The sequence below is a fragment of the Marmota marmota genome, unplaced genomic scaffold (genome assembly GCF_001458135.2).
Source record: "Marmota marmota marmota unplaced genomic scaffold, marMar, whole genome shotgun sequence".
NCBI lineage: Eukaryota > Metazoa > Chordata > Mammalia > Rodentia > Sciuridae > Marmota > Marmota marmota.
In genome coordinates this window covers 3,703,504-3,726,992 of record NW_026000222.1, presented here as the reverse complement: position 1 = coordinate 3,726,992, position 23,489 = coordinate 3,703,504, and the positions used below count along the sequence as shown (strand labels likewise).

At 57.9% G+C, this 23,489-nt stretch overlaps 1 protein-coding gene across 1 annotated transcript in view; it reads left to right on the top strand.

Annotated features, from left to right (window-relative positions):
* Positions 1–4,808: 4,808 nt before the first annotated feature.
* Positions 4,809–23,489, top strand: part of Atp2c2 (ATPase secretory pathway Ca2+ transporting 2) — a 48,776-nt gene continuing 30,095 nt past the window's right edge. Inside the window, exons 1-5 of the mRNA XM_048792405.1 lie at positions 4,809–4,938; positions 16,632–16,742; positions 18,662–18,778; positions 22,197–22,286; positions 23,351–23,386. Coding sequence (XP_048648362.1) covers positions 4,843–4,938; positions 16,632–16,742; positions 18,662–18,778; positions 22,197–22,286; positions 23,351–23,386 — 450 coding nt within the window. The 5' untranslated portion in view covers positions 4,809–4,842. The remainder of the gene's footprint in view (positions 4,939–16,631; positions 16,743–18,661; positions 18,779–22,196; positions 22,287–23,350; positions 23,387–23,489) is intronic.

Sequence of the window (23,489 nt, the reverse complement as noted above, 5' to 3'; positions counted from 1 at the left end):
GGGGGGGGGGGGGACAAGAACTGGCGGGTTTCAGCAGGACCACCTGGGGCCGCTGTGCTTTGGATGGGCATTCTCATAGCTCTGGGAGACGCCTTTGAACTTTCAAAATGAGAGTGAATTTTCAAAGGGGTCAAATTTCCAACAGTCTAACGTCCGGAAAAGGTGGGGCAGAATGGGGGGCGCGGGGGGCTCAGGGCAGTGACTGCATTCCCTGCGACACTGTAGTGGTGGGTGCGTGTCATAACCACCAAGTGGGACCCTGAGGGAAGGGAACAGTGGACTTCTGCAGGCCATGTCCATGGCTGGGATGCTGTCTGTCTGTCTCTCTCTCACACACACACACACACACACACAAACACACACACACACACACACACACACACACACGGACGCTAGACGCGGACAGGAGAAACTCAAGGTGAGGCACCCAGGAACTCTGTATTTTCTGTGCAATTTTTCTATAAACCTAAAACTGCTCCAAAAATAAGGGAGCCATTTATATTTCATTTATATTTCACAAATGCCAAATTATTTAGTGGACAAAATCCTCCCAATCGCTAGCCGTTGGCCTGGGGAAGGTGTGTGAAGAGGGGCCCTGGAGAAGGGCAGTGAGGAGTCCTTTCCCCACCAGAGTCCTTGTTGGTTCTGCCTCCTCACCCCACAGGGAGATCTCTAGGTACACCTCCACCTTCTAGAAGGTTCTGCCCAAGGTCACTCCTTCCTCCTCTGAACAGCCTTTGGTAAATAGACTTATTCATGTGCCAGGTGCCAACCATTATGGTGGCTCCTTGAAAGTGACAAGGAGCCCCAGGCCTGCCCAGCCCAGGGGAAGTGCCGGCCAGTGGCTGCTGGCATCTGCTGCTCTGTGGGAGGAGGGGGAGGCCAGGCATCCTGGCTATGTTGACCTCGCGGTCTCCGTGTCGCTGGGCCCTGGCATCATGTTCCACAGGTCTGAGCCTGTCCCTCCTGGTGGGAGGGAGTGAAGCCCCCAGAAGCCCACCAAGGTCACAGCTGTGGGAGGTGCTGGCCCAGGTCTGTCTGGAGGAAGTGACCATGGAAGTGTGAGGCCTGGTACCTGGGGGCCCTGGGGCTGACCTGAGCTTGGTGAAGATGAGGGGCTGGTTCGCATCAGGGGTCCCCTAGCCTGGGGCTAGCTTTGCCCCTCTCTGCTTGGAGTCCTCTGCACAAGACCCCCGTTGGGGTGCCCTGTTTACTTTCCCTGGTGGCACTGCCCACCACAGTGGCCTCCCAGCTGCTGCAGTAAATGGCCACTGCCTGGGTGGCCGGCACTGCGGATGCTGTTCTTCCTCAGTTCTGGAGGCCAGAGTTTCAAACCCAGGGCTCGCAGGGCCAGCTCCCTGTGTGGGCTCCAGGGGAGGCTCCTTCCTGCCTCTCCCAGCCTCCAGCGCCCCAGTGCCCCTCGGCTAGTGCCCGTCACTCCAGCCCTGCCTCCATCTTCTCCTGTCCCTGGAGTTAACTGTCACCCAGTTGAGCCAGCATGCCTGCTGGAGGTCCTCGGCAGAAGTACATCCATGAAGACCCCTCCCAGTAAGGTCACACTCTGTTTCCAGGGACCAGGATGGGACACACGTGTGCTTGCTGCTTGAAAATATGTGTTGAATGAAATGCACTTCAGCTGCAGCGTCCAGGTCTCTCCGCCTGTGAGAGCCTCGTGCTGAGCACACAGTTCTTCACACAGAGGGCCTGTGCAGGAAGCCAGGGCTCCAGCTAGCTCTTACACCTACACAGGCGTCTCAAGCCACCTTTGTATGGTGCACCCCTGAAAAGGTCGCCTTCAATGCCAGACTTGTGAGTGAAGTTAATTACCAAGTAAATTCCAGGTGCCTCTGCGACAGGTGCCTTGTCAGGAGACAGTGGTGGGTAATGGGATGACACCACCTTCAGAGAGAGTGAGCCGGGGTTGACGAGCCAGGCCGCCATGCCCGCGGTGCCTGCGGCAGACATTTCAGGAAAGACTGGATGCCTGCTCAGGTCCCGCCCTGGGCTCTCATCCACGGCCCGTGTGCCAGGCGGGGTCACGCTCAGCTGCCACCCTCAGGAAGTCAGGCAGCTGCGTGGCCTCTAGAAGTCTCCAGACAGAAACAACAAACCAGCAAACAAACTCCGAGAGGAAGAAGAATCTTGAAGATGACCGAGACGACCGTGGACTCTATAGGAGGTGAGAGGCCAAGAGGGACCCTGAGGACAATTACAGACGGCAGGTGTGACTGCTGGGCGCGGGGGCGTTGGAACACCCTGCTCGTTTCAAAATCAAAGTGAAAGATGAAGGCGAGGAGAAGAGTGCTTGCCTCAAGAAGCCTGCAAAGGAGGCGTGAGAGGGGCCGAGAAGCCAGTGGACTCACCACGGCTTAGCAGAACCCGGGGAACACCAGCGGGCACCGAGGAAAATGGCTCAGGAAAGAGGCTGGAAGGGGACGTGCTTCTCTTGCCTTCCCGTGTCTGACCAGCAGCCTCCACTAAACAAGGGCACGAACCCCATAACTAGAAAGTCAGGGTGAACAGACGCAGAGAAAACACCAACAACATACAAAGAACGCACCAACTTCGTCTGGATTGGTTTTGGTTTGGGTACTGGGGATTGAACCCAGGGGCACTCAAACACTGAGCCACATCCCTGGCCATTTTTTTTTTTTTTGTATTTTATTTAGACACAGGGTCTCACTGAGTTGCCTAAGTCCTTGCTAAGTTGCTGTGGCTGGCCTTGAACCCACCATCCTCCTGCCTCAGCCTCCAGAGTCCCTGGGATTCCAGGAGTGCGCCACCCACACACCAACTAGTGCCATCAAAACGCTTAGGGAAAGGGCACACAGGTCCATCACAGGCTCAGGAAAGGCACATGCAGCAGATGTGTGGCAGGCTGCATTGACTAATCACCATGCAAAACCGGTGCCCATCAAGGGGTGCCCGGTCATAGCTTATCTCTCTGGGGTCCACTCCAGTGTTCTTGTTCTCCACCCCAATACCTACATGGAGGGCACTCTCAAGCCTTGCCGTCTCCGGGTTGGACAGGGACCATGGTGATGGGATCTGAGAGATGGGAGTTTCAGGGGGAAGGCGGAGGCCAGAGTCCTACCTGCGGTTGTGGGTGCCGCGCCACCTGGAGAAGGCTCCCTGGTCAGCGCTCTTGGGAAACCCTGAGTTCCTGGCCCTCAGGTGTTCTGTCCCGGATCAGCACTAGCTTAAAATCAGGGGTGCTCATTGGAAAGACCCTGCAAGCTCACCCTGTTCTTTTGTGTTAACCACAGCCTCTCCTGGGACTCGCCAGGTCAGACCCTCCCGGTGCAAGCTTCAGCCTGACCTGCGCGGTGGACCTGAGGTCGGTGCTGGGCACCTCCCCTTGACCCCCCAGAGCCCTGTCCACCCTTCCCCACTCCTGGCCCAGGGAGCTGCGTCCCTGACTCCCTTGACAGCTGGCTTTGGGTCAGAGCCATGCCCTCCAGGGACATTCTCGCATCCACACAGCTGCCCCCTGCAGGTGACTGCCCTCCACGCCCTGCACAGTAGCCACTCTCCCCACTAATGACCTCGAGTCACCGTGCACTTGCTTCTGCTCTCCCTGTGCCCTGCCCACCTTTGGAACCCTGTTTCTCAAACTCTGGGACCCTGATTCATCCAGGTAGGTGGTGACATCCTCATTTTATGGATGTGAAAACTGAGGAGCGTGGAGGTGAAGAAAGTTGTACGAGGTCACACATCAGAAAGGAAAGGACTGGAATTCCAATCTGGCCCACCCAGCTGCCCAGCTCTGCTTCTAGCAGGAGCCTGCCCCTTTCCTAAGCTGGGGGGCGGGGGGGGGCGGGGGGCGTGCAGCCTGTGCAGGGACCTCTTTAGTTACAGTTAAAGGGGGAGATGCAGGAGAGACACCATGAGCCACCAGAATTTTCCGTCCCATGGAACGGGGCTGGGTGGCCACCCTTGGGGAGCAGTTGAAGTCGCTGGCAAATATTTGCTTAGAAGGGGCCACTCAATTGCAAGGACAAACACATATGTCATCTCCCACAGCACCTCCCTCTACAGATGAGGACGCTGAGGGCAGAGAGTGGCATGTCCTTCCCCAAAGCCACCCTCGACTCAGTGGTGGGTCTCATTGTATGGATTCTAGTCCCATCTGAAGCCAAGTCACTCGGCAGCAGGAAACCGTCTACACTGCACACCCACTGTCATGCCCTGGGGGCCATGCGAGTCCAGCGGCTTCCTTGTGACAGCCTGATGAGAACATGCTGTGTGCCAAGTCCTGCCCCAGCCCCGTGCCACACTGCCCCCCGGACCCTGAATTTCACCAGGAAGGAGGTACTGTCCTGGGGGCCGTTGACAGAGAAACTCAGGAGACCTCCCAAGGCCCACTATTAGCAGGCACCAGAGACCCTCTGCAGATGAGGACGAGGGCCATGTTGGCTGAAGGCAGCAGTGGTCCTCCAACCTCCTGCTGCTAGGATTCCCTCCCAGGGCCCAGGGGATGAGGTCTCAGCTTTGTGTTCCATGTCAGTTACAGGGGAAGCCAGGTGGCTCAGAGAGGCCAGGTGACTCATCCAGAGCCACACAGCAGCAGTTAGGGATCTGACTCAGCTCCAGGCCACGCTGCTGCCCATATGTTAGTGTTGACCAGCTTGGCTCCTCAATAGACTCCCTGTCCTGCCCCAGCGCATAGTCATACCGAAGACTCAGGGTGGGGAGGTAGGGGAACAGGATTTTAAACCAGACTTGGCCCCGGGGCTTCCTCACTCCAGGTGTTTCTTGTGATCTGACAAATTTGGGAAACAGCCCAGGATCTGAGGCACACAGCNCCGACGCGAGGGCCGTCGGGGACTCCTCCCTCTCACCATGGCCGAGAGACGCTTCAAGTTCCTGCAGAAACTCGCCTTCTGGGGCCGGGGCCACCAGTACCACGCGCTGGAGAGGGACGAGGTGGAAACCCTGGTGAGTCTGGGCGACCCGGTGCGGGACGTGCGACCTGACCCCGCACCCGCCCCAGTCCCCCTGCGCGCTGCGCCCCGGGCTCTGGCGGCCTCCTTCCCGGGCTGTCGGAGCAGCAGCACCGCGGGAGCCACCTGCCGGGACAGCCCATTTTGCGGATGAGCAAAGGGCCGAGAGCCAGGGACCCAGCAGGGAACCTAAGCCAGGTTTCTGTGATTTCAGAGAATTCACTTCTGCAGACCCAGTCTGCTGGTGGGTTTTAAAAAGGCTACAGGAACCGGAGGGCAGCGGGGATTAGAGGAATCTTTAAAAGGGGGGGGGGGGAGAAGCCCAACTGTTGAGCAATAGTAGTAAAAATTAAAGTGACCTCCCGGCTTCTCTTCCTATATCATGAATGTGCTTTTAAAAATGTGTGCGTGGACTCTGAGCCTCCAGGGGCCCCTCAGATAAACTAGCAGGGTCCTAGGCCCCAGAGCTTCTCAGGGGGCAACTGGCCCAGCTGACAAAGAAAGCCCTTCCTGGCTGGGGTCCACCCCTTCCCTTTGCAAGCAGAGCACCTTACAAGATCCAAGGGCTGAGTTTAACTGGCCATTCAACACTAAAGCTTCTGGAAGTCCCTCCCTGAGCTTGCTCAGGAGAAAGACCCTGCAGTGGCCTTCTCACTAGTGAAGAGAACCTCAAGGTTAAATTTGATTTTTAATAGAAGTAATCTGCTGAAAAATATTTGCAACATTTAAATTTTTTTTTTGTCCCAAAGAATGCCAATAGTCAATACAATTTTGGTTGCATGGTCCTTAAATACGTGTTCATTTACAAAGAGTAGGTGGTAAATCAGTGTTGCCCAGAGAGTTCTGGTGGTAGGGTAGTAAGGACTGCAGACTGCGGGACCCAGTCACTCTTCCTGTGATGAGGTGCGTGGGCATGGATAGGAACTGGTGTTGTGGCAGTTTGCCAAAATCATTTCCCAACCACAACATTCTGTTGAAGGAGTTTGAAGTCATTTGCCAACACGGGTTGCCTTTTCTACTTTTCCTAATTTTTCTTCCATCTTTTGATTTTAGCATCTGGCTGGGTATTTTGCAAGAACTCCTGATATTAGCTGGCTGTGATCAGGTTGTATAGGATATCCAGGAATTCAGGTACAGGGTCAGTGTAACCCAAATGGAGATGCTGGGTTGATCTCTCTGCCAGGTGGACTTCATTCCTCCAAAGCTTTCCAGAAGGGCCCCCCAAGGTCGGACAGGTCTCCCACCCAGCTGTGGACCCAGGTTCAGCAGCATCCTGAAGGACCCAGTGAGCCTTGGGTCAGGGGATAATTCTCAGTGTGGAGTCTCAGGGAGGCTTGGGAGGCACAAGGCCAGCTGAGGGGCAGGTGTGCTGTCTCCAGAGGTGCTCAGCTCATGTGAACACAGGAAACCCCAATAAAGGGGAATGGGGAGGGGGATGGGGGAGGGAGCTGGGAGGCACCGTCCTGCCAGGTCACGGCTCCTCCTTAGCTCCCACACTTGTGCCCTCTGAACTCTCTTTCTCAAGAAAGTCTGGAAAAGAAGTACTGTTTGCCAAGATGACCCCAGTCACTGGGCCTCTATGAGCACCTAGCTCACCATTCCTGGATGCCTCTGAGCTGCCCCTACACCTCCCAGCACTTGGCTCAGCTGGAACAGGAGCTACCCCTGAGCGCTGGCTGGGGCTCCTCGAGGGCCGCTGCCTGCAGGTGACGTTTATTGCAGAGGCTCACAGGTGGGCCAGTTTTCATTCCCACTAAGTCTTGGCCAGTTTTGCCAGGCTCTGGGCTGCAGGTGTGCACAGAACAAAGTCCACTGGGGAGGCCGACAGTCAGCAGAGAAACCAAGAGCTGTTTAATTTCCGACCTGGTGGTCTTGGCTGCAAGGAGAATTTAACAGCAGAGAGACTGGACGGGGGACAGGTGGCCAAGACAGGGAAGGTCCCAAGATAGAGGCATCGGAGGCCAAATTTAAGCACCGTCCTCCTGACTCCAGAGAGGGCTGCCCTGGCTACATTCAGGGTAATGAAAAGGAAGGTGTTTAAGAGACTCCTTGATTCTGTGAATGGAAAAAGCTTCTCTTTGCTGACCTGACATTAAGGGAAGGAGAACGTTGGACCAGAAATTCCTGCTTCCGGGATGACACACGGTGCCAACTCTGGGGAAGCAGTTTCTCCCTCAGGGCTCCCGTCTCTTCCCCAAAGCAGGCTTAGACTGGTGTCTGTGCTGCCCTCCGGGGCTGCTGAGCCCATTCATCCTCCTGGGCACTCCACAGCAGGCCTGAGTTCCAGCAGATGGACACCTGCCATGGCACCTGCTCATCCAACCCAGATTCCCAGAACTTGCCCAGGGATGGGGTGCTGAGAAAGATGCACATACTCCCTGCCCTCGGGGCATCATGCAAGTGGGCAGGGGTGGGTGCCGAGCCACAGGTTACAGTTGACCACAGTGACAGGTACCTAGGAGCTGTCAAGGAGAAGTGATGTTTAGGATGAATAGAAGTGGGGAAATGGGAGGTGGCACGGCAGGTGGTGGAGAGTTGGAGGGAGACCCAGGCTGTACACGTGGCCCCCAGATCTTTGCTAGGAAGAATCTGGGCTTCATCCATAAAGCGTCGGGACCTCAAAGGGCTTTAAGTCAGGATGTGGCACTTGTCATTTAGAGACGTGCCATACATGTTAGGAGCATGTTACAGAACAGTCACAGGCAGAGTTGTGTTTTACGAGATCACACCCGCTGTAGAGAGACAGAGTACGAGGTAGAATTCTGGGGGCCACACACACATCCTTAGCCTGGCCTTGTCCACACTCAGCAGGAATCATTTGTGATTCTCAAACTTGTGGACATCTTAAGGAAATGGCCTACAGGCCCCAGCATTGTCTTAGATGCATTGAAGTGTGGCTTTAATAAGAATAGGCAAAAACCTGCAATAAAAATAGCTACATGCTTTTAACTCAGCTATAAAATAAAACTAAGTTTATAATAAAATTATAAACTACAAACATAACGACTTTATTTTAAGGGGACTGGTGATTTACTAAAATTCCATCGGTGATACTGGGTGGCTGGCTTAGTTATGTAGTGCTGGATACCAGACTACCATGTTACGTCCTGTGTTATCTCTTGGGAACCGTGGGCTCCGTCTGGGTGTCGCCTAGTGAGTGCGCCTATCCCCGGGTCTTGCTGGCTAGGGCCATAGTCTCTCCTGAAGGCCACTTCCAAGCTCACCCCGTGGCCATGGGCAGGCCTGTTCCCTCGCACATGGGTCTCCCTGCAGGGCTGCCTGTGACACGGCAGATGGAATCTTCAAGAGGCCGAGAGAGCATCCGTGAAGAGACGGGCACCACAGCACTTTGTAACTCGGGGAGGGAATGAGGTCTCCTGACTTCTGCCGTCCTCTGCTCATTGGAGCAAGTCCAGGCCCTGTCCACCCTCAACTGAAGGGTTCCACACTGTGCACGCATACGGGGTGGTCAGGGACAGGTGTTTAGGGCTCTCCTAGAGGCAGCCCTCCACAATGTGGAAAGACGTATTTTTGGGATGATTCAGATAAAAAAGCCAAGCACGCCCGACCTGGAGTCTGCCCAAGCTCTCTGCTGTTGCTAGTGTTTCTGTCGAGCTCTGCTCTTTATTTGGACTCCTGAATCTTGACTTTGATAACCCTCCTGCCAAGATCATCTGTTTTCATGTTTGTGCACAAAATCACACTCAAATAGGCCAGGAATTCGTTTGCTAGTTTGGGAAGATCACCCTAAGTCCTGAACCCGCTGCCTGTCAGCGGCAGCCTGTGACTCCCAGTCTGAAAGGCCACTTGGTCACTGCAGAACCCGCGGGTCACCAGCAGGTGAGGAGAGCACTGGGCGCGCCAAGAGTACTTCTCTTGTGCTTGGTTGTGCTATACTCGTGGTGCTCACCGCAGGGCAGGGTTCTGTGTGTGAGGCCTGGATGTGAGCAGGCCCCTGCTGGTGACTCCGCCCTCCGCATTCAGGTAATTTACACTTGACTCACCAGTTCCACAACTGAGCTGTGGTGACCTGATCCTTATGCTAGCAGCCTGTGTGGTTGTCATGGGTGCAAGTGTGTGCACCGTGTCGCATCACGGTTCTGAGTTATCAGCTGTGCAGCCCGGGAACTTCCGTCAGTGGGGTCTCGGGGAGCTCGAGGGAGGGCCTTGACCGTGTCTGAAGGCCTCGGAATCTGCGCTCACTTCCCACTGAGGATTGGCCAGAGAGAGTCAGCGGAACCCGCATTCAGGGGCCTCCCAATCCCAGAGCATTTGCAGGGTATCTTGAGGGCTAATGTGACTGGTGGCCTTGGCAGGGGCTATAAGTGGCATTGCCAGGCCTGGATGCAGTTGGCCAGCTGGGAGGCAGGAACACGTTCCCAGCCACTGCCTGGGGCACATGGAGAGGAGGGAATGGGATGGCCAGGCCTCTCTCCTGCTGTTCTCCCTGGTCTGGGGCTTGATCTCCGTTCCTAGAAGGACTCCAGCATGATTGGATTGGGCTCCACTGTAATGACCCTGGTCAGGCCCTGTCTGCCATGCAGGCATGTCCTGGGGTCCTGGGGTTAGGCCTCCTGCACAGGAATGGGTGGGGTGGAATGACAGCCCAGGACACGTTCCTGGGAGGAAATATGTAGAGGGGTGTTTGTCTTGGGGTGCTGCGGCCACAGTGGGGGAATGTGTGGTTTTCCCTGGTGGTTACAGAGCCTCCTGAGGTCATGCTTATGGAGTCCCTGATGTGCCCCAGGTGCTTGGTGGGGACAGCGCTGGCGGAACAGCATTGCCGTGGGTTTCTGTTGGGCTTTGTTGACCAGCTGAGGGAGGAGGGCCCAGAAGAACACACGTGGTTTGGCCCAAGGTGGACCCAAGTACAGACAGGGACAAAGTGTGAGATTCCTGAATCTGGAGGGAAAGAGACGTGTACGTGGTCACGTGCTCTGGTCCAACCCCGACACGGGGCCTCCCTACTGGACAGTTCTGATTGTTCCATGTGTTGTCCCAGGACAACCCGTGTGCTTCTCAGGAGCTCCCCGTCTTTGGCTCCAGCCAGACTGACTTGGGGCTCCATAAATGCAGGCTGAACCTGAATCTGGGAGAGGACCTGCCGAGGGCACAGTGCAAGTCCTTGAACCCCTTGGCCCGGATCCCCCTGGTGCTGTACCACCCACCCTCGCCACCCGCTTCCGCACACAGATTGCAGGCAGGGGCTCCACTGCCCCAGGATTTCTCCCCAAGGGTTCCTAACACAGAGCCATGCCTCTGTGTCCACAGTGGAGCCTGAACATGCGCCACTGTCACCATCCCGTCTGCAGACTCCACCCACGTGCTGCTCGATGACAGCAGAAGACCATCCAGGGTGCATTGCCTGTGCCGTCCATCTCCCACCCTCCCCTGGGGTGCAGTAGTCCCCTGGGTCTTCCTTGTCTTTCATGTCCTTGACATTCTTGAAGGTCACAATTTTGCAGACTGTCCTTGTGGTAGGACTCGGGCTATGCATTTATGGTGGGACCGTTGTAAGGCGGTGCCATGTCCTGCTCTTGCCTCTCAGGAGGTAGGGACGCTGTTGTCCCCTAGCCCTTGGCTGAGGTGGTGTCTGCCTGGTCCTCCTCCCCAAAGCTAGTGCGTCCCCTTCGCACGGTAGCATCTCAAGGGGTGACGGCTGAGAGTGTGCGGGTGTCCTCGCTTGCCTGACACCATTGCTGTCCAGTGTTGCCGAGTGGTTTCCAAATTCCACGTCCCTCTGTTTGCTCTCGTTCTGCTCTAAGAAACAGCCCCGCGACGACGGCCATTCACTCGTCACATCACTGTGAGCCCACACCCTCTTTGATTAAACAAGGTCTGTCGCTGTCAATATGTATTCAGTGTGCTCACAATGTCCCTAATTTGGCCGGCAGAGCCCCCTCCTGGGCCCTCTCGACTCTCCCGAGCACCCTTTGCACATATCATCTCAGCCCTTTTGAGATACGAGGGAATTTCAGGTTCCTCTGTCCCTTCGCTGCCCCAGCAGGGAAGTCGGCCTCTGCTCCCGGGTGCTCTTTGCTGAGGGAGCGTGTGCAGAAATCCAGAGCGGTGGCAGGAGTCTCAGCTGCAGATGCCTCCGGGGGCTGCCTTGGCCTCGGGGCCCTCTCCGGGGTGTGAACCCCGTCAGGCCTGTTTAGTTTTGTATGTGTGCTTCACTTTGGATCTCGACCATCGATTCCAATCCAGTAACTGGGAGTCCACTCAGGCTTCTGGTGCGTTTGTAACTCCCTCGGCTGGATCCCAGCTGCCACGGGGCTCTTCCTGTGTGTAACCAGTCTCCTCATCCATCCCCAGGGACAGTGGCCACCACAGCTCAGCCTCCTCTTGTCCCTGACTGCATTGTCCTCTCCGAGCAAGACACACATTCTGGACTCCCTCCCCCACCCCCGTGGGGTGTTCTTTGCTCAGGCTGGTGGCCCGGGGGCGCTCCTGCCGCATTTGCTGCATTTTGAATCTTGTTTCCCCCAATGAAGAACCGCTGGGCAGCCACCCTGAGTTCCTTGAGGTGCTCTTCTCCCTGCCTGCACCCAGGGCTGCAGCTCAGCAGGGAAGGATCCCGACTGGGTGCTGCTCTCTGCCCTCCGGTCATGGCCCTTACACACTCTGTCCCTCCCAGAGCCCTTTCCTTCTCTGCCCCTCTCCCAGCAGCTCAGCCTCTCCTGGATGGGAGTCCTCTGCCCCTCCTCCCTTGGTGCTGCCCCAGGCGTCACAGAACTGGTTTTCCCCCTTGGAATCGGCAGTTCACACTTGTGGTTTGGGTTCAAGAAGGCACAAAACATGGGGCTGGGGCCGGGGCTCAGTGGTGGAGCGCTAGCCTAGCAGGTGGGAGGCCCTGGGTTCGAGCCTCAGCACCACCTATAGATAAATGAATGAAGTAAAGGTCCATCAACATCTAAAAATACATAAGAAAAAAAGAAGAAGAAGGCACGGAACAGTATCCTCCAGTCTCTGCCCTCGACCACCCAGCCTCGAGCCCAGAGACAGCCCGAGTCGCAGCGTCCTGTGGATTCCGCCCAAGGTCGGCCTGTATAGGCCTTGGCCTGCTGCTCTGCATAGGCCAGTGTACTCGCAGTGTCCTGGGGCTGCTTCTCCCCTCTCCACCTCCGGTCATGGTTCCACACTTGGGAAACGGGCCTGGCAGTATCCACTGACACTGGACCCTGCCTGCCCTGTGGCCCAGCAGGGCCGAGCCAGGAATGTCCCAGGGGTTATATGCACCAGAACGTTCTCCTGGGAAGGGTCATGGCTGTGGGCTGTCACAGCCCAAGCTGGACATGACCTATGTGCCAACCACACACAAACCACTTGATAAACTGCGGTGTGCCTGTGCAGCGGGAGGCGTGGGACCCTGATGGCAGCAGAGAAGGAACGAGCCTTTAATGGCTCCACCCGGTGGGTCTCGCCAGGACCACGTTCAGCAAGAGAAGCCAGTTCAAGAGCACGAGTCTCACGCTTGCACGGACTTCCAAGGCAGCAGAGCAGACCCCGTTGACAGAAGTCCCAGTGTCAGTCACCTCTGAGGAGGTCAGCAGGCAGGAGGGCAGCATGGTGGGCTGGGGAGGCACGGAGCCGGGGGCTCAGAGAGCCGGTTCCTTCCGGGACAGACAGGGTGGTTTTCCTTGCTGCTGTAGCAGTGCCACAACTTCGGTGGCTTAAGACAGCACCCAAGTGCCGCTCTGGAGGATGGGGTCCGTCGTGGGTCCCCAGGGCTAACAAGAGGTGTGGGCGGGGCGGGTCCCCTGAGGGACCTGGCTCCTGCCTTCTGCAGCTTCTCCCTGACCCTCCTCTCCCAAGGACCTCGTGGTGACACTGCCCCAAGCCAGGACCCTCTCCCTTCCCAAGGTCCTCGATTTCATCAAGAGTCCTTTTCTCACGCGAGGCGACACGTTCCCAGGGTCCGGGTTGCTGTGCCTGGGCTTTGGGGTGGGAGGGGCCCGGAGTCCAGCTCAGCTTATCTGTCTCCCTGCCTGTCTCCTGTCTCCCCCTCTTTGGCTCCTCGTGGAAGACCCAGGAAGGCGTTTCCCCCTCCATTTCTCCCGTTTCCACAACACCCAACCCACCGAGAGGCTCCTCCCGTTTCCTAGAGCAGTGGCTGGAGCCCCCTGTGGTGCCCACTGCAGCATTTCTTCATCTGTGAGGTGGGCAAAAACCGCATCTGCCTTGAGGGAGGGGGAAACAGGTGGTCAAGGGTGTCTGGCACCCGATGTCACCTCCTTAGTGTCAGCAGGCCTGGGTGGGGTGGCGTTTTATGGCCAATGTCACCTCCTTAGTGTCAGCAGGCCTGGGTGGGGTGGTGTTTTATGGCCACGACCTTCAGTTGGCTGCTGTTCTGCCTCAGGCCTTCTCCTTCCTTATCTGCCCGGCTTCTAGAAGGACTGTGGGCACCAGCTGCCTGGAGACGTCACCCACCCATGGCCTCTAGGAAGCAGAGGGGCCCCCGCCCGGCTTGGTCCCCAGGGTGTTCCTGGGGCCCCGGGCCCTTCTCTCTGTCCCTGGCCTGCTGCCCAGCCCTTTCTCCTCTGCAAGACGGAGGCCCTCAAGGGACCCAGTGGGTGGGCTGAGTGTGACTTCAGCCCAGGCATCCTGCACTCAGGACACACGGAGTGCCCTGGGGGATTTTCCCACCCTGTGGCCGCTCCCCACTCCTCAGTGGGTCTGGCGTGGGCCATGGCAGGTGGACCTTCACATGCGGCAACTGTGGATGGCTCTGAAGGCCCAGAGGACCCGTTAAAACGCAGGCTGCCAACCCAACCTGCAGCCCCGCGAGGATCGGGTCCAGGACGGGGCCCAGAAAGCTGCATTTCTCAAAGGTTCTAGGTGATGCTGGCCTGAGGTCCACACCGTAAGGACCGCCAGAGTGACGTAAAGCTAGGCAGTTGGCAGGTGTGTGCAGTTGGCAGGTGTGTGCAATTCGCAGGTGTGTGCAGTTGGCACGTCTGTGCCTGGAGGAAGGCAGGTGTGTACCTCGTGGGTGCACTTGTCCTGAGGTCTGTGGTGTCCTGCTCAGCGAAACCTCCGGTTGCTCCTGGTCGTCATGACCCTGGGCTGTCCCCTACCTGTTCATGGACCTAACAGCTGAGCATTGAGCAATTCTTGAAGGGCCAGGCCGTGTGACTCCCAGGCGCCGGGCTGCTCTCTGCCTCACCGCTCCTTCCAGAACCCGGGCCGAGCACTCTGGCCAGCCAGGGGCCCTGAGTCTCCCAGGCACCTCCCCACCTGTTCCTCCTGGGACAGAAGGTCCCCCTTCACTCCTCCCGAGCTTTCCCTGGCCCCCTTCCATCTCCCAGGTCCCTGGATTCTGTGACCACAGTCATGAGCATCTCTCAGCTTGCTCACACCTGTGTGGCCCAATGGACACAGGACACACTGTCACATCTGAGTTTCAGGTAAATGACAACTAGCTTTTGAGTATACACATGTCCTGTGTGGTATTTGGCACACCTTATGCCAAAGAGTCAGAAAACACTATCTGTCCCCAGGGCCTGCCGGGGGCCTGCTGGGCTCTTGTGTGCTGAGCCTGCCACGCTGTTCAGCACCCCAGTGTTCCTGGGTTCTGGAAGGAGAGGCGAGGCAGAGAGAAGCCTCACGGCCCTGGCCCTTCAAGCACCTCTGGCTCCTAGGTGCCCTGCACGGGGCTCGGGTATCCTGTTTACTATTTCCCATCCCATGGCCTCTGTGCCGTGGTGACCCCTCTGTGCAGAGGAGGAAGCAGGGGTGTGTGAGGACCCTGCAGCAGCGCCCACCCCAGCTCCCCGGGGTGTAAGTCAGTGTCCAAGGGCATGCAGTCCCTGAGCAGTGGGAGGGCAGCGGGCCGGGCAGGGGAGGCTGCTTGCTGGGAGGCCCCCGCACAGCTCGAGCTCCTGTCCAGCCAGCCGTCTGTCGCAGGGCTGCCTTTGTCCTTTGTGGTTCCCTCGGGAGCCCTGAGCTGTGCGCGCTGGTGAAGCTGCTCGGAGGGGTCCCCATGTCCTAGATTGTCCCCTTGGGACCTAGGAAGGCCCTGCTCTGCTCTACCAGCCCCAGCTGCCCACAGAGTCTGTTTGCTGCAAACAAATAATACCTCAGGGTCATAAAGGGAACCCAGAGACCAGAAGTCACGTAGGGCAGGGTTCCATTTATATGAGAGGTGCAGACAGTTAAATCCTCACAGTCAGAAAATAGACCCGCGGTTGCCAGGAGCTGAGGGAGGGGCCGATGGGGGAGAAGACTGCGTGATGGGTACGAGGTGGCAGGGCGAGGTGGCGTCTGTGGCAGCGTGTCGAAGAGGGTGTTTTATCCTGAGAGCGACTGGAGTCTGTCCCGTGTTTCCAACTGTGAGGGGGGTGCACTCGGGAGGTTGTGCACTGCGGGGGGGGTGTGCACATGCACACCTGTGACATTCAGTGTCACTCTGCATACTGCATGAAAAGTGAACGGGGTATAGTTATGGCCAGAAAGAACTGGAAAGACCAAGAACAGGTGGGGCTGGGCCCAGGACCCCCCAGGATGGTGGGGGCAAGAACCAAGCACTGCGGTTGGCCCAGCAGAACCAGGTCTTGAGAGCTGGGGAGCCTGGCTCAGTGTGTGACCCTCATCTTCCCTTAATGTGCAAGGAGCACCTGCTGCTGATGTGAGAAGTAGCCCCAGGAGACAGGAGCCTGTTGAATAAGCCCGGTCCTCACTGCTGCGCTTCCTGGTTTGGGGTTGGGGAGGAGATGACTGGCAAGGAGGAAAGAGGCGCTTGCAACTTCTATCCCAGCTACAGGAAGAAATTGGTCAATACCCCTCCGCCTTTCCTCCTTCCCACTTTGCAACAACCTGCTGGAAGAGGAAGAGATGACTATCATGTCCTGGATGGCCAAATACCGGGAAGTGTTGCAGAACCACCTACCCTGTCCTGATTCTGAGGTCCCTCTGTGCTCTCAGAGCCACCCAGAGCCTCCGGGTGTTCCCTGTGGTCTCTTCCCAGGCCTTTGGCACCCCACAGAGAATACGCAGACTCCCAGAGAGTGGCTGTGAACCCCGACTCTTCTCTTGGGTTGTTTTTAGTGTCTCATAGAACCAGGCTGTGATACCACCTGTTGTCAGCAGGAGGCACTCTCTACAACGCGGTGTCTATGTGACTGAGATTCCCATCGGCTCAAGGTCCCAGTTCTAAATATGAAAATTAACACCCTGCTCTGAGGCCTTGCGAGTTCTATTCTGTTAAATAAGTTCGCTAAAAACAGATGCACCAGTAATAGCCCGTGACTGGAAGCAACACGACTGTCCATCCACGGGGGAATGGTAAAGACGTTGTGATCTGCTCGCCAGGTTCAACACTGAGCCCCCTTGGAAATGGGCAAGCCAAGGCTATCTGCAACATCAGGCAGCACCCCCACTAAGGACCCTGAGTAAGAGGCCAGGCATGGAAGAGTCTGTCTGTCACGTGTCGCCCTGTCTGTAGGGGTCACACCCCAGCCAAACCCTCCTGTGGTGATGGACAGCGTGAGAGTGGTCTCCCCTCAGGTGGTCTCCCCACGAAGCTGCTTCCAGGCGGCCACTGTCCGTCTCTGTAGGAGGCTGGTCACGGGCGACCTGTGTGTGAGATTCAAGCTGTTCAAGGACAGCACTTCCCACGGGCATGCGATGCTTAAAAAGGCGCCTCGGTGCCACAGACCCCCTTGGCTAACAGTGACCGCTCTTCCACAGATGGATGCGCCATGTGAGCTGAAAGCCTCCGAAAAAGACAGGACGGTCCCAGCTCTGCCACCCAAGGAAGCATGCAAATGCCACAAAGAGGACTTGGCCAGAGCGTTTCACGTAAGGATCGACCCTTCCTCTGACGCTGGTCGTGACAGGTTCTTAGACTGAGGGCAGCACAGAGCCCCCAGAGTGCTCTGAATTTCTTGCTTGCAATTCATCTTCGTTACACTGTTGGGAAGTACTGCCTCCAGGTGGAGTCTCATCAGTGCTGCTGCCACTCGATGGCCCTCACGGGAGGCCCAGTGTCCTTCCACACTCGAGGGTCTGGAGGCAGACAGTCAGGGCCCAGGGCTGGAAAGCAGCGCAGCGCAGGGGGGGCCCAGGTGTGGGGTCTCAGCGCCAGCCCTCCACTTCTGGAGTCCCCCCTCCGTCGGTTATGATCCCTGGAATCCTGCCAGATACTTAGACCCAACCTCACAGGAGTCTCAGTGCATTGGAGCCCCCAGCCTGCAGGACAGCGTGGCCCCCAGGGAGCTCCCCTTGGGGGCTGTGAGCCGGGCTGGCTTCACTTCTCCCATTTTCTTAGAAAACTGAACAAAAGCCGGGCAGAGGGGGCACACCCGTCGTCCCAGCAGCTTGGGAGGCTGAGGCAGGAGGATCCCAAGTCCAAAGCCAGTCTGGGCAAGTGAGTGAGACCCTGTCTCAAAAATAGAAAGGGATGAGGGTGGAGCTCAGTGGTGGAGCACCCCAGGTTCAGTTTTAAAGGGCACGTGTCACCATTCAAGGAAGCTGGAAGTCACTGTTTCGGGCCAGTCTGTTCCCGAGAATCCAGAAGTCTGTCCTAGGTCCTGCAGGCAGCATTCACAGGAGAGGAACTGTTTTCTTCCTCTCCTATATTTTCCCACCTGGAAAGCCCAATTGCTTTTCTTTCCCTATTCAGAAGAATCAAGAAGTCAGCCCAGTTCCCCTGTTGCCACCACGTACAGCTTCCTTGTTGACCTTTTAAAACAAGGAAACTTTGCCACCGGCCGCCCATCACCACTGCCCCACGTTATCAGTGACTCTTAATTAGCGCTGTTAGTCTAAGTGACGAGCTCTCAGGAGCATCTGGCACCATGAATGCACAAGACGATCCTTTCAGCAAGTACTGCTGCCCGGGGCAGCCCCCACGGTCTGTTTTCATGACTTTGGTGGCAGTGGGACATGTGGCGTGACGCTCTTTATTGCGCCATCTGCAAGCCTACGTTTTAATGTTGGGATCCCTCACGCTGTGTGCAGGGTCAATGTTCTCCACCTTGGAACCGGTTTCATCTTGCAAGGTGGAAACTGACCCTATCAAGTGCCACCCCACCCCCAGCAGCCGCCACCCTCTTCTGCCTCTGAATCTGACATGGCCGAGTCCTACCGTGTCCCCCTAGCCCTGGTGTCTTTAGTTACCTGACCCCTCAAGGTCCATCCTTGTAGCACAAGTCAGAATCTCCTTTCTTTAAAGCCAGCTGACACTCACTGCGTGGGCACCCCAAGACCCCTCTTCCAGCCACCCGCCCGTGGGCAGGGGGTCGCTTACGTCTCTGTGTGGAGTGCCGTGTGCAGACCTCCCGGAGACCCACGTCCAGTTTTCTTGGTGTTTGGACCTGGCAGTAGGATTGCTGGGCCTGAGCTAATTCTGTGCTTAATTTTTGGAGGAAATGTCAGGTTACATTCCCAAGGCTCATGTTTAAACTCAGGAAAGCCCTGCTTCTGCGCTCCTCCGTCCACACACCTCTGCAGTCCCGTTTGCTGACGCTGGGGCCCAGTGCCCTCTCCCGGTGGTCATCGTAGAAGGAACCCTGTGGTCTTACCGAAAAAGTCTGTGCCTGTCCCTGCCCACTCTGCCCCATCTGCTGGGGTCTCTGAATAAGTCCCCTCTCTTCTGGGGATGACCCCACCCTCCTCGTCCCTGCGGAAGTGGCCGGCTTTCCCATGGGGTCTGCGGCTGGGGCTCCTCGGTCCTGGTGGGACCCTCCGTGAGCTGGTGCTGGGCCGGCCCCTTCCAGGTGGACTTGGACAACGGACTGTCGGACTCTGCGGTGACGCAGCGCAGGCTGGTCCATGGCTGGAACGAGTTTGTGGCTGACAACGCGGAGCCCGCGTGGAAAAAGTACCTGGACCAGGTAGGCCCACAGGTGCCCGGGCCGGGCAGGTGGGGCCTCCGGGCACTCTGTAAATATTGACCGAGGGTGTCTTGGACAGGCCCTGCCTGGGGCTGGGGTGGGTGCTCTACAAGATAAGCAGTCTCCCGCCCCCCTCCAGGCTGCCTGAGCTGGCAGGAGGCACCCTGAGTGGTGACCAGAGGCCCAGCGCTGTGATCGTGAAGGATATTGATGACACTCGGGGCTCCTACTGTGGCCGGGCCCACTTGGTCCCCCTCCTCCTTGTTTTGCAGAGGGGAGAGTGGAGGACAGAGACACTGACCTATTTCCCCGGGGTGTGTAGGGATGTCAGAATTAGGAAATAAAATCACAGGTGCCCCGCTCAGACTGAATCTCATGGAGATAGACGACAGGCAGTTTAGAGGTGTGTCCGTCTGTCCCGCTGGACCTAACTACACTTCTTAACTGGTCCTTGTTCATGTGAGATTCACATTTAACTGGGTGTCCCATATCTTATCCGGCAAACCGACCCTAAAGTCACACAGAGAAGAAGGGGTGACCGGGCTCTGGCTCCAGAACGCTGGGCCTTAGCTGTAACCTGGTGCTGACGAGGCCAGCAGGAAGCGGGAGCAGGGGACAGAGCCCGCCGTGGGCTCCAGGAGGTCAGGAGGCCTCGGGGACGGGGTTGCCTGGTTCCACGGCTCCCCACTCCCTGGCTCCTGGGCCCCTGGGCTCAGCGGCCTTCCCTCTGGGCCCGTGTCGGAGGCTCTGCGTTGGCAGTTCCGGGACCAGTCGCTGTCCTCACAGCCTTCTCCATCTCCTGTCCTAGTGGCCCCTGCTGCTCCCTGGGTCACTCTTGGGGCCCTGAGGGTGAGCTTCATGGACGCACTCTGGCACCAAAACAGGTTCACAGCCGGGCGGGTGATGGCGGCCCTCAAGCCTCCCAGAACCCCAGTGTTGGGAAGAGGGAGAGGGTCCTCTCTCCCTCCCACCAGGGGCTCGCCGCCGTGGCCAGCCAGGGCCTTCCAGGGTGACATGTCAGACTCCTTACAGCGAGGACCTGCTCGTCCGTCACACCCTGTGGGCTCAGGCCGGCCTCTGTGGGCGCCTGCAGGGACACGGGGCTGAGGGTGGCTGGGGCTCCCAGGGTCCTGGACTCAATTCTGTCTGTCTGTCCAGCTCCTGCTGTGCGCCAGGGGTCCGCCTCTGGTGACAGGGACTCTCCTCCTCCTGAGGCAGCCTTCTGCCATCTCATGGGTTACCACTGGGAATTGGGCCCTTATGGACCCAAGACATTGGGCCCCGGGGTAGGTAGATTGGAGTGGGATGGCCGGGGCTGGCCGTGTAGCTCAGTGGAAGGGCGCTTGCCTGCCTGTTCCGTTTCTAGCACCACAAAAACGAAACAAAACAACAACAACAAAAGTCATGGATTAGAATCGGATGGCCCGGGTCAAATCCCGGTCTCCAGTCCGTAGCTTTGGACGAGTTACTCAATCCCTCTCCCGTGGACCTAAGCTTTTCCTGGTGAGAAAATGAGAGTGATAAATGCCGACGTTGTGCAGTTTACCAGGAAGCAGGCTGGCACCGTCCGCGCGCGCTGGAGCTCAGCCCAGCCTCCTGCCCCTCTGCACGGTGGCCCCCCTCCCTGGCCGGGCACAGCCGTTTGGCTGGAATCAGGCTGTTCTCCGAGACGTGGGTCCCGGGCCACTCAGTTCCTCTGAGCGCCTCGGTTGCTGAATTCCAGGCAGGGATACTCGAGGGCACCTCGTCCTGAGCCGTTTCCCCGCCTGGAACACGGCGCTCCGTGGCTGGTTTGCTAGAGTTGGGGTCTGACCGAGCCGACCCACTGCCCTTGGGTGCTGTGTCCCTGAAGTTACTCTCAGAGGCCCTCAGAGTGAGCGGGTGGTTTGTTTGCACACGGAGGACGTCCCCCTGGTGAGGAAGGCTGTAGTTCTGTCCCCTGAGGTCTGTCTTGGACCCGGTGGTGCAGGTCTCGGGGTTTTGTGGGAAGTTCTGCTGCTGTCCTGGCTGCCGACCGCACTTCCTGTGGTCAGGGGTGGGTGTGGGTTCACGGGCCCTGGCTGCGAGGTGTGTGTGGTTCTCTCTGAAGGTGTGAAGAGGCCAGCCCAGCCCTGGGAAGGAGGATGAGGCAGACTTCCCCTTGGATCAAGGCCCTGATCTGGGGCCACTCTCTGGAACTCAGGTGGCCACTGTCCTGTACTCAGTCAGTGGTGACCCTTCCTAGTCAGTCTGGCTCTCCTGGTGGTCGCCATTTATAGATACCTACTAGGTGCTGGCCCGTGGGCAGGCCATGTACCCTCATGGCCACATATGTCACCAGCCAAGAGCAGGCTGAGGCCTGGCGAAGTCAGGGGCTGCAGGAGGTTCTGGTTGGGTCACGGTAGAGGCTCTCAAATTCCTGAGACCAGGCCCAGCATGCCACACGTTCAGACCAGTTCTGGGTCCTGAGAGGACGAGGAACCTCAGGACAGATGTGGGCTGAGTCCTGGGGAAACGGCTTGTAGCAGTCAGTGGAGGCGATGGGTCAGATCATAGGAGGATGCAGCTGAGAAGGGGAAATGTCTTTGTGCTGCTCCTTCTTAAAGGGTCTAACAGTTGGGGAGGCCAGCTCAGGGCTGCTGGCACGCCACCCCCAAAGAGCTCTGTCCCTCGTGCAGGGGAGAAGCACAGGGGGACCCTGGGGGTGAGGGTGGGCTTGGAGCCCTTCACACACCCCTCTGGCACGAAGCTGAAGCACTTCTCAGGAGCAGCAGGAGTGACACATTTGATCCCATTTCCCTTTGTGCCTTGGCTGTTGGGAAGCCCAGGGTCCAAAACGTAGCCCAGCTTTAAACCACGTGACCTGCTTCTGACACTCGAACTCTCCTCTGTCCTGACCTGTGCCTTGCTCTTTCCCGTCCTGTGTCTGGGTGCTGGAGCGTGTGCTTCCTGTCACTCCTCTGTAACATGAGCTCCGTCGAGTGTCTGTAAAGTGAAGGGGCAGATACAGAATCAGTAAGTGAACGTGCTTGGGGGACCTTTTCGGAGCGCCTGTTCAGAAGGGGACACCATCGCAGCCCACAGAGGCAGTTGCAGGAGCAGATTGGTGTCCAGGCTCGGGTGCTTGTGATGTCCAGGGCTGGGGGTCTGTGTGGCCGTGGTGGGCCAGGCTCCCGACCTGGCCACGTGGAGAGGTGGAAGGTGAGACCGAGGCTCAAAGGCGGGGCTGGGGTCTGGCTGGGGACAGCATCAGGATAGCCCTCAGTGGTGGACTTTCAGGCAGGGAGAACCTGGGCTTGGGTGGCCCCTCCTCCAGCTCTCGGTCAGGGTCAGGGAAGCCCGGCCTTGCCTGAAGCCCGAGTCGCCTGCTGTCCCCAGGTGAGAGGCCCAGGCTGGCCTCTGACGCGGAGAGCCTGCCTGTCCCTCTCGTGTCTTGCAGTTTAAGAACCCCCTGATCCTGCTGCTGCTGGGATCTGCCCTGGTGAGCGTCCTCACCAAAGAGTACGAGGACGCGGTCAGCATCGCCATGGTGAGTGTGCGGCGTCCGGCTCCCGGCCGGGGCTGCCCGGGGCGGCCCGTCTCCGCTCCCAGGGGAAAAGAGCTGGCTGTGAGCCAGAAACACAAGTGGACAGAAAGAAAGCCGGTCCACGCCTGCTCTCCCCGTACCGAGGCGCGAGCTGGCCGGTCCTCCTGGGCGGACAGGAGGTGGCTAGGAGGAGGGGGCAGTGGACGCTTTCCCCTGCCCCTGGGGTGGGAGGGCCGATCGCGAGCTACGCGGGTCCACCCTACCAGGCGTGGCTGCCCCGGCCCCACCACCCTGAGATAACCCCCTTTAAAAAGTAAGGTGCGCCTCGTAAAAGTTTTTATTCAGGTGAGAGTCACATAAACCCTGGGTCATTTTAAAGTGACCGATTCAGAGGATCATAGTCCACTCACTTCATTATGCAGCTGTCACCTCTGTGGAATTCCAAAGCTCTTTCCTGAACCCCAGAGGAGACCCGTCCCTACCAGCAGTCCCTTCCCGCTGCCGTCCCCTGAACCTGCTGACCACCAGCCTGCCTGGTCCTGGGGTCCGCCTGGTCCTAGGAATGGAGCCACGGTGTGAGAGCCGCTGCTGGCCGCCCCTGATGGCTGGCACCCACTTTCTGTCTGTGCAAGTTGTTCTTTTAAAATCAAAGGCAGATCCGTCCCACGCAGCCCAGCTTCTGTGTAGGGGGCTGCGGTTCGACCCTCATCTGCAGGCGTGGGACCCGTCTTCCACGTGTCATTGAGAGCAAAAATGGCAGTTTACAAAAGAAGATGCCCGTGTCACATGATGTCATGTTGTGTCTATGCAAAAAAATCTAGATGGGGACCCTGATACGGGTCCCCCAGGAAGTAGGATCTAGTGGGATTTTTCTGATCTTGGTGCAGGGTGGGAGGGGACCTTGTCTGTTTCCCGAATTTCCACACAGTGAGCTTAATTCATGAAAGGAAGTATGTCTGGAAGGCCCAGCCTCCCCGGCCTCCCGGCCTCCTGGCCTTCCCAGCCTCCCCGGCCTCCCAGCCTCTTGGCCTCCCCGGCCTCGCTCATGCCTGTTTCCTCCCCTGCAGGCTGTGCTCATTGTGGTCACTGTGGCCTTCATCCAGGTGTGTATTTCCAGTCCCTGGCAGGGTGGCCTGGGCAGGGGGTGCTTGTGGCGCGCCCCCCTTTGAGCAGCGTGTCCAATGTGATTCCTGCCAGGAGTATAGG